A 16,712-nucleotide genomic window follows, 5' to 3' on the forward strand; every position below is an offset into this window, starting at 1 on the left:
CCCATAGCCGATGCACATTTCCACTGGTTTTAACATGTGTCATTGATCAAGACCTATTTCCAAATTGTTGATAGTTACATTGGTGTGGTAGTTTCGAGTCTACATCCCCAATTATGTCCACCTCAACCCATGAGTTCAAGTAGTTGTTTTTCTTATATGTTTCCTCTCCTGCAGTCCTTCCTTTGAACGTGGGTAACCTTCTTTACAGATTACATACTTTTTTGATAGTAACCGTCTCCTTAGACTCGAGGCAAATTAAACCAAACGGGTCCTGGCACCAAGTCGATAAAACTGGGATCCTAAATTCAAGCCTTTTAGTCACAAATTATCCCCTAACCTAAACTTCTAGAACTAAGGAGTGAAGCACCAAAAAGGCATAATTATGTTCTAATCTATTTAAGCCCTTCCTTTTAACACTTAGGAAGTCACAAATGATAGCTTGATGGAACCTTTATTGATATTTATATCTTCTATGTGCTACTGTTCTGTCTGTACCAAGCATATCCATTTTGGGGGAACGATGGAGGAAGGATCCACCATTCTAAATATTCTGAAAGTACCTATGTTTTTGTTCAAAAACACTAAATAAATAATTTATATATCAGTCTATATATAGTGACATTCATATATGTGCAATTTACAATTATTATCTCATTTAACTCTCCCAACAGAGACAAACAGAGGTAAAGTGAATTTACTCAGGGTCACACAGTGTCTGAGGTTGGATTTTAACTCAGTTCTTTCTGTCTCCAGTCCTGGGGCTCTAATTCCTGTGCCACTTAGCTGCCCTTTAAGGGAAGTGATAATATTTTAATAGAAGTTCTACTTATTTAAAAAAATATCTTTTGGGAAAAACACACAGACATTATATTCTTTAATTCTTATCCATCTCAGTCAAAGTGAATAACTACTTTTTCATAGATTCTCAGATCATTTTATCTATTCTATTACTTCCATGAATATGGACAACAGACCATACAAGGAAAGGTGTCTTTAAAATTCTATTTCTAAGGGGGCTTAGTAGCAGTGAAAGCTGGAACTGCTCTGAGAATCCTCCCAAACCAACCTTAAAATAGTACCTCAAAATAATTGAACTCACCAAACCAACAAGGAGATGGAATGAAGGGGCTCTCCTGCAGAAAAACAACTTGAAAGGTAGGCAGAGAGAGTTGATTTTCATATGGGGAAAACAAAAGTAAAACTGCACACAGAGGAGTATGGGCTGACCAGGTTCTGAGTCTGGGCATAGGCCAACTCTGGGATCTTGGGACCCTGCCTAAGCCAACAGCAGAGCACTCCACCCCCACCCCCTTTAAGTCCTAAGCTCTGTAGCACTTGGCTCTTTCAAGTATTTGGTAAAGCCCCTAGACTCAGGGCAAAATAATTCAGTGCTTTAAGTTCTGCAAGCCATCAGCAGAAGAGATAGAATCAGTAGTTTTCAGAATCCCTACTCTACAGGCATAAAAAGGTCAGGAAAAATGAGCAAACAGCAAAAGAAAAACCTAACCGTAGAAAATTTTTATGGAGACAAAGAAGAGCAAGACACTGATTCAGCAGGGAACAAGGAGAGCAAAGCAGCCACATGCAAAACTTCAAAGAAAAATGGGGAAAAGAAATTAAAATAATGCAAAAAAGAAAATAGCAGCTTAAAAAGCAAAATTGGCCAAGTATAAAAAGAGGCACAAAAGCCCAATGAAGAAAAGAGTTTCCAAAAAAAAAAACACAATTCCCCAGAGAAAGAACTATTGGAATCATCTTTCACAACAGTGTATCTTTGGTTTTATTTTGGGGTTTTGGTTATGTATGAGTGCTCTTACCACAATGACTAATATTAAAGTGTGTTTTGCATGACAATAAAAAATGGAAAGGTAAATAAAAAAAATAGAATTGACCTACTGGAAGAGGTAAAAAAAATGCAATGAAGAAAAGAGTTTCATGAAAAGTAGGCTAGACCAAATGGAAAAGATCAAAAAGCCATGGAAGAAATTCATTCTTTAAAAATTAGAATTGGGCAAATAGAAACTAATGACTTTATGAGACATCAAAAAACAATAAAAGAAAATCAAAAGAATGAAAAGAAAAGAAAAAATGAACTATCTCATCAAAAAACAACTGACCTTGAAAATAGCTACAGGAGAGACAATCTAAGAATTATTCAACTATGTGAAAGTCATGATTAAAAAAAAACACAACAAAAACCCTAGATATCATATTACAAGAAATAATTAAAGAAAACTGTCCTGATATTCTTGAATAAAATGGTAAAAGAGAAATAAAAACAATTCACAGATCACCTCCTGCAATAAATCCCCAAATGACAACTCCCAGGAATGTTATAGCAAAATTCAAGAGCTCCCAGGCCAAGGAGAAAATACTGCAAGAAGTCAGAAACAATTCAAATATCATGGAATCCCAGTCAGGATTACACAGGATCTGGCAGCTTCTACTTTGAAGGATCAGAAAGCTTAGAACATGATATTCTAGAAGACAAGGGATTGGGTTTACAAACAATAATCCCTATGCATCAAAACTGACCATATTCTTTCAGGGGAAATGTAGTCATTTAATAAAATAGAAGATTTCCAAGGATTCCTGAAGAAAAGATCAGACCTAAATGAAAATATGATATCCAAATACAAAATTCAAGAGAAGCATAAATAGGTAAATAAGAAAGAAAAAAAATGTGCTTCAATAAAGTTGAATTGTTTATATTTCTACATAGAAAGGTAATATTTGTAACTTAAAATTTTATCACTATCATAGTAGTTAGAAGTAATATACGTAGACAGAGGGTATAGAAGTAAGCTATTTAGTATGATATGCAAAAAAAAAAAATTCAATTTGCATGGCAGTGAGCTCTGAATCTCTTAAAGTTCAATTCAACAATCATTTACTTACTGAATGCTTACTATGTATACCAGGCATTAGGCTTTGAACAAAGACAAAAATTAAATAGTCCCTGCTTTTAGGAAACTTACAGTTTATTGGGAAGAAACTACATGTTCATGGATAAGTATGTATGAAACACAGAGTCCCCCCAAAAATCTTAATGTAATTTTATACTTAAATTTTATTCTCTAAAAAAATGTACTATGACTTTTGGGATATTTTATCCAAAATGAATTTCAATACATGGGGAACAATTTATGCAAAGGTTCCAGGGAAGGCAGGAAACTAATAATTATTTTTATATCGCACTTTAAGGATGGCAAGGCACTTTTCAGTCTTATTTGATCCTTGTGACAACTTAGAGAGGTAAGCCCTATTATTATCTCTACTTCACAGATGAGGAAATTGAGACAAAAAGGTCAATTAACTTGCTTAGGGTCACATGGCTAGTAAGTGTCTTGAGAATGGATTTGAAGTTAGGACTTCTTGACACTATCCACTGAACCAGCTGGCTGCCTCAGAGATGGAATGTCACTTATGAGAAAGAATAGGCCATTTTGGCTGGAATATAGTGTTGTAAAATAGAATAATTAGGTATAACCAAAGCTAGAGGCAGATTTTGCAGTTTTAAACAAAAAACTTTTTAGTTTTATCTTAGTGGTACAACAGGAAGGCACTGAAGCTTCTCAATCAGGCAATGTCATGGGCAGATCTATAGTTTTGGAATACAGACAGGTTTTATTTCATATAAGCGGACAATTCTGCTGACTTCTACATAAAATGATTTTACCTAATACAAATTTGCCTGCAGACATAGGGAAGGGAGGGAAGGATGGAGTCTGAGGCTACTCATGGAAGGAAGGGGCTGGGACATAGTTCAAGGACATGTGGGGACCTAAGAAGTACACAGAGGAAGAGATTAGGCCCAGACAAGGACACCAACAGCAGAAGAGAGGTTACATGTGGGAGCCAAGGCCAGACACCTGGGTATACAAGTGTGGAGGGATAGAAGACAGACAAGTTGGTAAGTGGGCAGTGGGATAAAGGACTCCTTTTTCTGCATAGGTCTCTCAATGTATCCTTCACTTGGAAGGTGGTATTTTTGCGGGGAGAGGGGACAGAGTGGTATTGAGGGTGGTAAGAGGTCTTGAAGAGCTGAGCAGAGGGGCAGGAGTGGAGCGAGAGCAAAAGTAAGCAAGTACTTTACAGTAAAGTCAGCATAAGTGGTTTCTGAGATGTGGATTTCTTTCCATAAAGTTAAATTTGCCTAATGCAAGAACTGTCTATACAAATTTGGCAGCTTTATAAAATATGCATTGAAGAGGGAAAAAGACAAGAAACCAATTAAAAGTTTAGCATAAAGATGATATGAGTGAATACAAAGAAGGGTGGTGACAGTGCAAGTAGAAAGAAGAGGCTAGATCAGTGATTCTTAAAGTGGGTGCCACCACCCCCTGGTGGGTGCTGCAGTGATCTGGGGGGGGGAGGGGCAGTGATGGCCACAGGTGCATTTATCTTTCCTATTAATTGCTATTAAAATTAAAAAAAAATTAATTTCCAGAGTGCTAAGTAATATTTTTTCTGGAAAGGGGGCTGTAGGCCAAAAAAGTTTGGGAACCACTGGGCTAAATAAAAGGGATATTATAGAGACTGATTTGATGTGGTAACTGTGAAAAGTCAAAGTTGGGAACCTGGGTAGCTAGAAGTAATGAGGTAGGGGCAGCTGGGTAGCTCAGTGGATTGAGAGCCAGGCCTAGAGACGGGAGGTCCTAGGTTCAAATCCGGCCTCAGACACTTCCCAGCTGTATGACCCTGGGCAAGTCACTTGACCCCCATTGCCTACCCTTACCACTCTTCCACCTATAAGTCAATACACAGAAGTTAAGGGTTTAAAATAAAAAATTAAAAAAAAAATAAATAAAAAATAGAAGTAATGAGGTACCCTCATCAGAAATAGTTTGGAGTGAGACATGTTTAATGAACAAGATAGGGCAGGTAGGTGGCAGAATGAATATAGTACTAGGCTTGAAGTTGGGATTCCAAATCTGGCCTCAGTTACTTCCTATCCATGTGATCCTGGGCTAGTCACTTAATGTTTGCCTAGATTTTGCCCTTCTGTCTTAGAGTTGTTACTAAGAGGGAAAGAAAGAGAGAGACAGAGAAAGGAAGGAAGAAAAAAATGGTATCAGCTTAGAGAAACTTAAAATTTCATTTAAGATTTTTGGGATACACACTGTACATAGCTCTTGGTGGAAAACCTAGAAATAAGGGGATGTTCTCAGTTGAGGAATGGCTGAGAAAATTAAAATATATTAATGTAATAGAATATTGCTATGCTGTAAGAAAAGATGCACAAAAACTCTTTCGGAAAAATCTGAATGATTTGTATGAACTAATGTAGTAAGCAGAATCAAGAAAGCAACTTATATATAATAACATAACATTATAAAGAGAAAGAACTTTGAAAGACTTTAAAACAATTATCAACCACAATTTCAGAAGACTGATGATGAAGCAAGCTATTTACCCTCCTTAAAGAGGTCATGGATTCAAGGTGTAAAATGAGATTTTTTTAACATGGCCAATGTGGGAATTCATTTTGCTTGACTGTGCATATTTGTTAAAACAGTCCTTTTTTTTTCTAATTCTTAAATGAGTTGGAGGAAGGTAAGAGGGAGAAAAAATTTTTTTCCAGTTGAAAAAATTTAATTTAAACCTAAAAAAAATTATAAATTTTGGATATATTCATCTTGAGATGTTTATGAAGTGTCCAAGTGGAAATGCATAGCAGCAGCCAGATGGTAGATGTGAGATTACAGTCTCAGAGAAAACCAGATTCTAGATAGGTAGATTTGAGAGTCAGTTTCCTTATCTACAAAATAAGGAGGCTGAGCTAAATAACCACTAAAGTCCCTTCCAACTTGAAAGCCTATGATCATATGCCAAAGGAACCTCCACCTAGGCATCATATACATTAATAGCATACATATATAGTATTGCATAAATGTCTTTTATTCAGAAATTATCCAGGCATTATTTAAAGTTATGGTAAGGGCTGTGATTTTACTGGTGTGGATACCTATCTGTGAGGAAATTCCTTCTACCAATGAAGGTCAGTCACTGCTTTTGAACTTTTAGTTTTAGAGAACTGCACGAGGGACTGAGAGGTCCAGTGATTTGTCCAGAGTCACACCCTGCAAGTATGTATCAAAGGCAGAACTTGAACTCAAGTCTTCCTGACTCTGAGGTCAATTCTCCAGTTAGTCCATCGATATTTAAGAAGCACCTACCTATATGCCAGGCATTGTACTTAGTACTGGGAATATAAAAAGAAGTAGAAGACAGACCTTGTCCTCAAGTTGCTTATAATCTAATTTTAATATCATATGATTCTTGCAGTGGAATATACATTTTTGACATTATAAATGAATGCTTTGGAGCAGCTAAGTGGTGCAATGGATAGGGAACCAAGCTTAGAGATAAAGAGATTTTGGGTTCAAATCTGACCTCAAACACTCTAGCTGTGTGACCCTAGGCAAGTTACTTAATTCAAATTACCTACTCCTTACTGGTCTTCTGTCTTGGAATAGATTCTAAGACAGAAGGTAAGGGTTTGAAAAAAAAAAAATGGTCTGTCTACTTGAAGATAATTTCCATATACATTTGTAGACCGGTATGGTGAAAAGAACTCTAGATTTAGAATCTGAGGAACTGGGTTCAAATTCTAATTCAGCCTTTCACTTTTTATGTAAACTTAAGTAAACCATGGCACAACTCTGGAACCTAATTTCTCGATCTATAACACGAAGAGTGTTGATTATAGAATTTCTAGGGTCTCTGTGAGCTATAAATCCTATTTTCTCATGTAAACAATATATTTACTATATACAGGGTGCAAAAAGAACAAGGTGAAAAAATGCCCACCCCCACCCCCCAAATGCCAAGATTGCAACTGCAGAGCTCCCAATAGAAAGGCTACTTTTGCCTCCTCTCACTCTTCTTCCTTCCTATCTAACACAGGATATTACAAGGTTTTGGGGACTTTGGAGATTGGGACTAAGGAGCGGAGACTGAAAACACCCCTGCCAGACTCACTGTAATAACTATTCCAGGCTCCTGCCTAAAGAAAATGGGGAAAGGTCCAGCTCAAACATTCATGATATTGTTCAAAAATTGGATGTGGAAAAAGGGAACTGACAGTTCAGTAAAACATTTCTACTGCTCAAAAAACAACTCAGAAAACACACTCTACTTAATAGTTGGTTTGTAATACTATCTTTATATATAGGATCTTAGATTCTAGAATTTAAAGTTGCAAGAACCTGTAGAGTTTCTAATCCAATCCCCTTATTTACAGATGGAGAAACTATCAGTGAGTTGAATGACTTGTTCAAGATCACATACCTAGTGACCAATCCCCTTATTTACAGATGGAGAAACTATCAGTGAATTGAATGACTTGTTCAAGATCACATACCTAGTGACTCAGAAAATGAATCCAGGTCCTCTAAATCTATATCCTGTGTTCTATTATATTATGTTGCTCTATATTGATGTATAGCATTATTACTTACAACTTACTAAATAAAAAGTTGTATTTGCTTTGGATAAGTGCCCATTAGAACAGCTACAGTATTCATTTATATAATGTGACAATGTACTGATTATACCTAGAGAGCAGTTGCTTTGCATCCTTCCATCAGTTGAACAGCGCAGCATAGTGCCCACCACACGGCCTCCCACCACAATGACTCGCACATCTCGGCCATGGGATTCCTTCACATACTTCTGGAATAGGTATGGCGCTTCATGGCGAATAAGATGGCTTAGGTCAGCCAAGTGGTGCTTATCTCGAGCCAGGAAAACAGCTTTACCTTAGGTAAAAAGAAAAAAGGGTGCTATATGTCATTCTATGGACCATTGACAATATTACTTATATATATTACTTATATCTCTTTTTTTAGTCCCCCATAGTAAAGTTTCAAAAACACTATGACACTTAAATCAGTAATATTTTGGTTTTTCACAATGAATTGTCATATTCACTCATTCACTCAGTGAAGTATTAAAAGTATGATATTAAGTAATACTCTGCCTTAATGTGAAAAGAAAAAGGATACATTTCCACTTCATTGTAACTATATCAAAATGTTTTCTAAGAACAGCAGTGATAAAAAATGGTTTACATTTATATATCACTTAAGGTATGCAAAACACTTGACATACACCAAATCATTTGACCCCCGACAATAATTGTCTTGGGGGTAGCTGTTATTAACAATCATCAAAATTCTAGTTTTAAAATCATCTACAGATTTCAGATGATCTTATAGAATTTTCTTTCTCCAAAACCTAACTTCTAAATCTTATGTTTCTATTTTGGGATCCTACCCTTTTGTTCCTCTACTAACTGCTCCAAAGCCATTGGAAAGCATTTCTGTCAAAACCTTCATTTTACTTTCCTTGGTGTCTTTAGTAGGCAGAAGGCCTGCCTTCTTTACTAAAAACAATCAGGAATAACAGGATCTCTCAGAAGGGACAATTTGATTACTTTGATTATTACAACAACAACAACAACAACAACAGCAGCAGCAGCAGCAGCACGAGGAGGAGGAGGAGGAGGAGGAGGAGGAGGAGAACAACAACAACAACAACAACAACAACAACAGAGCAGCAGCAAAAATCACTGGTAACAGAGTTTATAGTAGTTAAAAATTGAAAGCTGGGAGAGAAACTTGACCTTCAGAGAAAAGGATATATAGATCAGTCAATAACAATACCTGAATAGTTTAGGCAAGTTTATTTTTATAGCAATCTTCTCCTTGCTCTGATTCCACATAGCTAGTCTCTAACTTAGAAAATGGTTGTGTACCAAAAGTTCATTTATAAAACGACTATTTGGAACTAAGAACATAATTCCCATAGGAAAATGTAATAAATAATGAACAAATATCTGGGTTAACTAATGAAATCTTATTTAACTCATTTAGCTTGTGGTCCCATACAACATAAAAGGAGCCTCTGTTTCCATGTAAACAGCTGAGCTGACAGAATGACAGGAAGTTTTACTTAACATGATCAGAAAAACATACAAAAAACTTAATTAGAACCAATGAACAGATGGAATACTATTGTGCTCAAAGGAATAATAAACTGGAGGAATTCCATGTGAAGTAGAAAGACCTCCAGGAATTGATGCAGAGTGAAAGGAGCAGAGCCAGAAGAACATTGTACACAGAGACTGATACACTGTGGTAAAATAGAATGTAATGAACTTCTGTACCAGCAGAATACAGTGACCCAGGACAATTCTGAGGGACTTATGGAAAAGATGCTACCCACATTCAGAGGAAGAACTACAGGAGAGGAAACAGAAGAAAAGCAACTGCTTGAATGCATGGGTTGAGGCAGACATGAATGGGGATATAGACTCGAAACTACCACGCCAATGCAACTATCAACAATTTGGAAATAGGTCTTGATCAATGACACATGTTAAAACCAGTGGAAATACGCATCAGCCATGCTGGGGTGGAGGAAGGTCGCGGGGTGAAGGGGAAAGTAAGAGCATGAATTATGTAACCATGTTAACTTTTCTAAAAAAATAAATATTAATAAATGTTAAAAAAAAGAACCAATGAACACTCTGAACACTCAAGACATAGATTCCTCTCCTATTCACAAAAATTAAATTCCAACTCTTTTGGCTTAACATTTTTACCACTTAAATTTTCTGACATTCTAAAGGTTAACTTAAAAGCATTTGTAATGGGGTCAGTTTGCCTAAAGATTGGCATGCTAATTATCATTATGAAAACCAATGCAATCCAATTCAATAAGCCTTTATGAATCACTACTATGTGCAAGGCACTGGGGATATTAAGACAAAATTGGGTTTATGATAAAAAAATACATATGGTAATGGAGGGAGACTCTGATATAGTATATTAACAACTTAGAAGGTTTCCCATGGGATAGGGGTTTACAAGCTTGACAAGGGGACAATTTATTTTGAGTAGAGAATATCTGGTAAATAACTATAGCATCCTATTAAAATATTACAAAAGTAGTAATTGTCAAAAAAGAAAATTATGAAATGGAAAAAGTGAAGTGGGAAAAGATAGGAATGTTATAATACATTGAAAAATTTTGGAAAAATTATACTTGAAGGAATAATGAATTCCTCATTGACCAAAACCCTTTCCATAACCAGCTAAAAAAAAAATCAGGGAAAATTCAGGGAAGGATGAGCTAATTATCTAATAATTAGAAACTCTGAATTGATTTCCAATAAGTTACAAAATCTTTGGTATACTAGTGAAGAAATACATCCATTTTTTACTCAATGTGCCTCAATTCCATTTAAAACAAATTATTTTTGTGGAAGTTCTATTTAAAATAACTTATTTTTGCAAGTCAGGATTCTTTGTCCTATTCTCAAACAAATCCAAAGGAAGGAACAAAATGGAAGCTGAACATATTATGCAGATATCTCTTTTTAAAACTATGTCAAGAATAAAACTTGTTGGTTGTCAATAAATAGAATCAAGGGTGTCATCAATTTATTAGATTGTGTTCTGATAAATGATTAATAACTTTATGACATGAAGAAATGTTATACACCATAATACAATATAATTAACATTTTATTAAGCTCTTATTTTGTGCCAGGCACAATGCTAAGCGCTGGGGATTGTTGTGAGGGTTATTTAGCAATTAATTTAATATTAGTGTTGGACCTAGCAGGAAGGGCTGGAGAATTCCAAGATGGAATGAAGGAGCAGGAAGTGGGGTTGTGCTCTGAAAGAGACTCCATTAGTGATTGGGAACATAACTGTTGCTAACCCTGGGAGATCTCAGAGTTAGGGAAAAACTGCATCCAGATTCCCTGGGATCCTGAGAGGTGGAGGCTTTCAGCAGGGAACAACAGACCTGCAGAGCAGCACCAAGTGGGAAGTGGTTTGTGATCTGGTGGACAGCTCTGCAGATTCACTCTCCCTACCTGAGTACCTTGGATCACCTTGGCTCTTGGTATCCTGTGACCATCCTTGGATTTACCGTGAGACCCCAATTGAAAGCCACCCTCAGGCCCTTTAGCTGAGCTGATCAAACCTGGCTGGAACCAGGTTTGAAGGAGCTTTTCCCCTGTGACTTCAATACTGCTTCCTTTGGGTCCTGCTGCCTGGCTTAGGTCAACAGGATAGTGTAGTCAAGTCCTTCCCTGCCCCCTGCGGTTTGCCCTTAGGTTTCAAGTATAGAATCCCTTATTCCCATCCTTTTATTATTTCCCTCAATTAAGCTGTTATAAATTTTACCTTTTTGCCTTCTGGATCCATAGCCTAGGAGAGCTGAGTGACTGTTGGCCTAAAAGCCATTCCTATTGACAGTTAACAGCTTGGCTGTAAACCCTGGTCTTCCTATCCTGGTTGGTCCTGTCTCTCCTTCATCCCAGTGTGAACCCACAATCCATTTAGGTTACATTTTAATAATAACAACAACATCCCTGGTGCCTCGCCATTACAGGATGCAAATAAGAAAGACAAGTCACAGCCCTAAAAGATATTATACAAAATCCAATGGGCTAAGACAACACACAAAAGGAAACACAGTAAGAGTGGAAGGTGGAGCCATGATAATAGAGAATATAAAACAAGCAGTATAGCTGGTAAGAAATGAAGAATTAGCTGGGCTTCTGGGCCTTCTTTATATGGGGGATGTAGGAGGAGTCATTTACTGAACAGAATTTACTTTATGAAAAAAATTAATCTATTTTATTTCTTACCTGCATGTGCATATGCATGGTAAACTCTAGAATTTATTTATTTTCATGATGAACAGGAAGTATGGGCTAAAAGCCAAAGGGTAAGGCTCTTAGTAAACTCTCACCATGGGTGATGGCTAATGAGTTGAGCTTTGAAGAAAACTAAAGATTCTAATAGGAGGAAGAAGGCCTGAGTGACAACTCCTAAAATGACCTGAAGACAAGAAATGGAATACTAAATTCTGGCTATTGCGACTAATTTGGCTACAACACTGATTCTTATTTAGTGGCTCATAAATTCCTTGAACTTTTGTAGCAATGATATAAAAGATTTACACTATAAATTCTTTAATGGTACTTTAAGCACTTAATTTGCAATTTTGTTAAAAAAATTTTCTCTGACACAATAAGCATGTGCATATTTGAAGCTTATAGATTTCTACATTGATTTGAAAATGTCATGATCATAAGCACAATGAATTTAATGTTTTAATTTGATTATACTAAACTCTGCTTCTGACTAAGAACAAACTCTTACAGCTTATCAATCTGTCATCAAATTGTTTCCATGCTACCAGAAGGAATCAGTGCAAACTGATTGGCATGCACATATTCTCATTTGCAAGATATTGCAAAAGCCTACTATTACTTTCCACCACAAATTTGGGTGAGCAAGCATTTTCATTTCATTGTTAGTTTTCAAGTAAAATATAGAAATAAACCTGATGGGAAATTAGAAGATTATTCTAATAAGGTAGTGAGCCAAAAATTACATATCTTTGTTCAAATAAAAAAAATCTAACATTAAAATCAAGTTACTTTATGATTATCATATTATATTAAACATTTTCCAAGATGTTACTTCATTAAAATGTTACTCACTCAGCAAAATTTGCAGAAAAATTAATATGAAGTCCAGTAGATAATAAAAAGCTTAAGAGATGTTGCTAGATTATTTCTTTTAATTCTTTGATAATGATGCAATTATTAGAGGAATAGTTTACAATTGTTAATGAGCTTTTATGATTATAGGTAGAATAAAAGTTTATATTGTAAAACTATAAAAATTGTATAATTTAAATTTGGAACATTGAGGGGCAGGGGACAAAAGTTTTTATTGTAGTTATGGTAAGCATATAAAGAATGTTGTGCATTGGGAAAGATTACTCCTATAGAAGCAGGGAAAGAAAGATAAAGTAGACCAGTGTAAGGATGGGATTTGTGCAAGGGGTATGGGACAAAAGGAGCCAGAGAAGGAGTTGGTGACAGTTGGTGACAGATGAGACCAGAGAGAAGTCTGGGAGATTTCTCTGAGGAAGAAGGAGAAGAGAGGTCTTTAGGTGGAGGACTGTGAGGAGAGATGAGGAGGACATCCCAGCTCGCATCCAGTCCCTGACAGCTTCCTGAGGATCTTTCTTTGGAAATTGAAACCCCGATTCCCTGATCAAAGCCATTCATCGCATCTCAACCATCAAGACTTCAATCATCGAGTGAGCTAAGTTTTTGGACTCCATTTTGGGAGAGATCTCTTAGTCTCCTTCACCCATTACCCAACCTTGCTGAGAGAATCCCTTTTCAGTCAAAACTTACAATTGGAGAGAAAGGATAGAAATAGAAATAGAAACAGAAGAGGTGAGGGGAGAAGCTTAGAAATGGGAAACACTGGGTTTCCCACCTAAGTGACAGACCCCATAGGAATAGCGAAGAGGGCACCCCAAAATCCCTCTGCCTTCACTCCTTTCCTCAATTCCTGAATTGCAAATAATAAAAGCCATTCATCAGTCAGATAGTGTTCCAGTGTGCCTGAGAGGGGGAGGGGAACCACAGCTTGGTCTGGCTGCCTCCATCTTGAAGCCGGACCACACACTGTGAATTTAACTGATCGGGGGGGAGGTTTGTATGAACTCCATCCTTATTTGGGATCAGATTGGGGTACCACATACCTCGTCTTATAGGGAAGCCTCATCCCTAACTCCTGTGGGGCAGCACGACCATCCAGGTCACCCAGTTTCAGGGTGACACCCCCTTAAAGTCTCCCAGTATATATTCGATCCTAGGGGAGAGCTGGAAGAGAGACCCACCACATAGACTCTCTCTCTCTCTCTCCCTTCTATCATAACATTGGTTACTGGCTCTCTTTATTGTTATACCAGTCAGAAGGCTACCGGAATAGTCCAAGAAAGGAAAGGAAGTGGTGGTGGTGGTGGTGGGGTCTGAATTAGGTCTGCAGTACTGGAAATAAAAATGGAGGCAATGATTCTGAGAAAAAAAATTAAGTAATATCTTGGCAAATGGCTGGATATGGGACTCTTCACACCAAACTACCATGCCTATTCCCACCCCACTGCCTACTTTCCAGGTCTCCTTTATGTGTTATGTTCCCTGTTAAATAATGTAAATAACTTGAAGGTAAGGATTGTCTTACTTGTATTTATATCCCCAGTGGTTTAGCACAGTGCCTGATGCATAGTAAAGGCTTAATAATATTAATTTATATAATTTTAATCTTATCTAATTTTTAATTCTATCTCTTAATTTTAATATCAACAATGTAACATCCCAGGACAAATGAATCTTTCATCTTCTTCTAGACTTGAGCTTTGTATACCTCTCGATCCTGTTTCAAATTAATTCCATGATCATTTATATTCATTATCAAAGGAGATAATGCAAATAAAGTGGCTTCTGCTATACTTTATAAATATTAGCTATTGCTATTATGGCTATCTAATGGATTTTCCAAATCCCTTTTATGGTATCTTTCAGAATTCTTGTTTCAGTAACTATTCCCTTCTTGACTTGATTCTAAGATTATTACTTACTACTATGATCTAGTCAGTATCTGGGACAGAGAAAAAAAATATATAACTGCTTCCATCTGAGTGAGAAAAAACTATGAACTTGTGTGTGTGTGTGTGTGAGTGTATGTGTGTGTGTGTGTAATATCTACCTCTATGACCCCGTGTATTCTTCACCACCATTGGGAACTCCAATACTTCTGCTTCATCAATCATCTTAGCAAAATTTTCGTGACCACCTGTTTGAAGAAAAAAACAAAAAAAAAACATGAAATGTTTTCATGAATTTCTAAAACTAAAAAAAAAAAATTTATGCTGGGAAAAGATGAAAAGAGAACAACAGAAGGTCAAAGGGAAAGCCTGCTACAATGACCTAAGGATGAGAATAAATTTTTAGGAAGAAAAAACTCGAGAAAAGTGGAGACTAATTATAGTTCCAAACTACTTGTGACTTTTAGAATACATATAAGATATTTTAAAACCCTCTAAGTACTTATTAACTATTCTTGACCTTGAATATTTTCCCCATAATCTATATTTTCCCTCTAACTCAGATATTCATAAGACTAGTCATATTTTAAAATTTCATCATCATCCATACTTTGAAGATATTCAACTCTGAAATTATTATCATAACTTCCTCTCATTTCATCGCTTCCTCACTCCTTCCTAAACTTATTTTCATTCTTTTCTGTTTTCCTAGATCACCAAATTTGTTTTAGCTTAACTTTCCTCTTTGGCTTTGATCTTACAGTTAACCAGTTCAATTACACACTTTATTCCATTCATGAATTCTTTGCTCCTTTGTGCCAACATTCAGTTTTGCGAATCTGTGAGTCAGGATTATCTCCCTACTACCATCCTTTTTCTTTCCTCCAGAATACCACAGGAAGGAGTGATTACCAATTGTCTTAACTGTGTCCACCACAAATGTGTTATTCTTAATTTGCCCATAGTTTTAGCAAGGTAATTGGTAGGCTCTGAGTGTTGGCCAGGGAAGTTTTGCTAAAGGTTAGTTCTACTCTAGAACCAAAGAATATTAGAGCTGGAAGAAAGTCTAGATATCGCTTAGTCTAACCTTTTCCTTTTACAAATGAAAATCCAGCTTTCCAGAATCAGGTCATTCCTTTCATTCCAATAGTTTCTATAAACTAAGAATACTTTTGTCTTAAATTTGTCTTCCAGATATAATTGGAGGTGGTTATTAAAGCCTAAGTGCTTATATTTTTTCCACCCATGCACATTAAAAATAAACAAATAAACCAACCTTACTTTCTGTTTTAATAACTACTCTTAAGACAGAGGAGCAAGACCTGGGCAAATGGAGTTAAGTGACTTGAGGAAGGTCATACTGCCAGGAAGTATTTAGGGTTAGATTTGAATCTAGGTCCTCCCAACTCTAAGTCTACAGTTCTAACCACTGTGTTATCTAGCTGTCCCATCCCATACACATCTGATAAATATAGCATGGAAGTTTATATATACTTCCAAAGCTCTTTTACATACAGTTCAGTAGAGAAGGAGCATAGAGTAGGTAGAAGTTAGTAATCCTATGCTCAAAGACTTTTAAAACTAAAAGTGATTATACAGATAAATTAGTCCAATTCTCAAACTCATCACTATTTTACACTTGAAAAACTAAGGCTTAGAAAGCAAAATTACTTACTCAAGGTTACAAACCAGATTAATGCCAAAAGCAAAATTAGAAACCAAGTCTCCTAATTATCAGCATAGTGTACGTTCCACTGGGCTGACTTGAACCCAGAGGTTTTTTTTTCAGTACCTTGGGATAGATTTCATCTGATATCTGGAACTTGAACTAATTTAAAGTAAATAAGTATTATTTTAACATCTTTTTTTTATCTTGGGTATCATAGTATCTAAGAGTTGCAGGATTCAAAGGATTAGAAAATTAGATATTAGACCAGCAAGGAACATTAGAAATCATCCAAGTACTTAATTTTAAAGATGAGGAAACCAAGGCCTTAACAGACTATGAATAGCCCAAGATCACACGGGTATTAAGTGGCAAAGCCAGTATTCAAATCCAGGTGATGATTCCAAATCCACAACTCTTTGTACTATACCAGAGCCAGTCTCATCCCATTTAAACAAGAATCTCCCCCAAAAGATATGGGATATAGCTTTAACAATGCTGCATTTACTCATCTCTTATTTTCTTTGTCCTTTAGACTTCAGACCAAAGATGGATCAGAGTTGTAGAATATTCTTAAAGAAACAAACACCTTCTTGAAGGGTCTAGA

The 16,712-nt window shown here is 36.3% G+C and overlaps 1 protein-coding gene across 2 annotated transcripts in view; it reads right to left on the bottom strand.

The window, feature by feature from the left end:
* RIMKLB (ribosomal modification protein rimK like family member B) overlaps nucleotides 1-16,712 on the bottom strand; it is an 82,655-nt gene that overhangs the window by 17,834 nt on the left and 48,109 nt on the right. Inside the window, exons 3-4 of one of the 2 annotated variants that reach the window (XM_044679993.1) lie at nucleotides 14,601-14,687; nucleotides 7,560-7,763 (exon numbers count right to left, since the gene is read on the bottom strand). In XM_044679993.1, coding sequence (XP_044535928.1) covers nucleotides 7,560-7,763; nucleotides 14,601-14,687 — 291 coding nt within the window. Of the gene's footprint in view, nucleotides 1-1,099; nucleotides 1,156-7,559; nucleotides 7,764-14,600; nucleotides 14,688-16,712 lie in introns of those variants that run through there. The other variant, XR_006506406.1, reaches the window with a different exon arrangement.

The sequence above is a fragment of the Gracilinanus agilis genome, chromosome 5 (assembly GCF_016433145.1).
Source record: "Gracilinanus agilis isolate LMUSP501 chromosome 5, AgileGrace, whole genome shotgun sequence".
In the NCBI taxonomy this organism is placed as follows: domain Eukaryota; kingdom Metazoa; phylum Chordata; class Mammalia; order Didelphimorphia; family Didelphidae; genus Gracilinanus; species Gracilinanus agilis.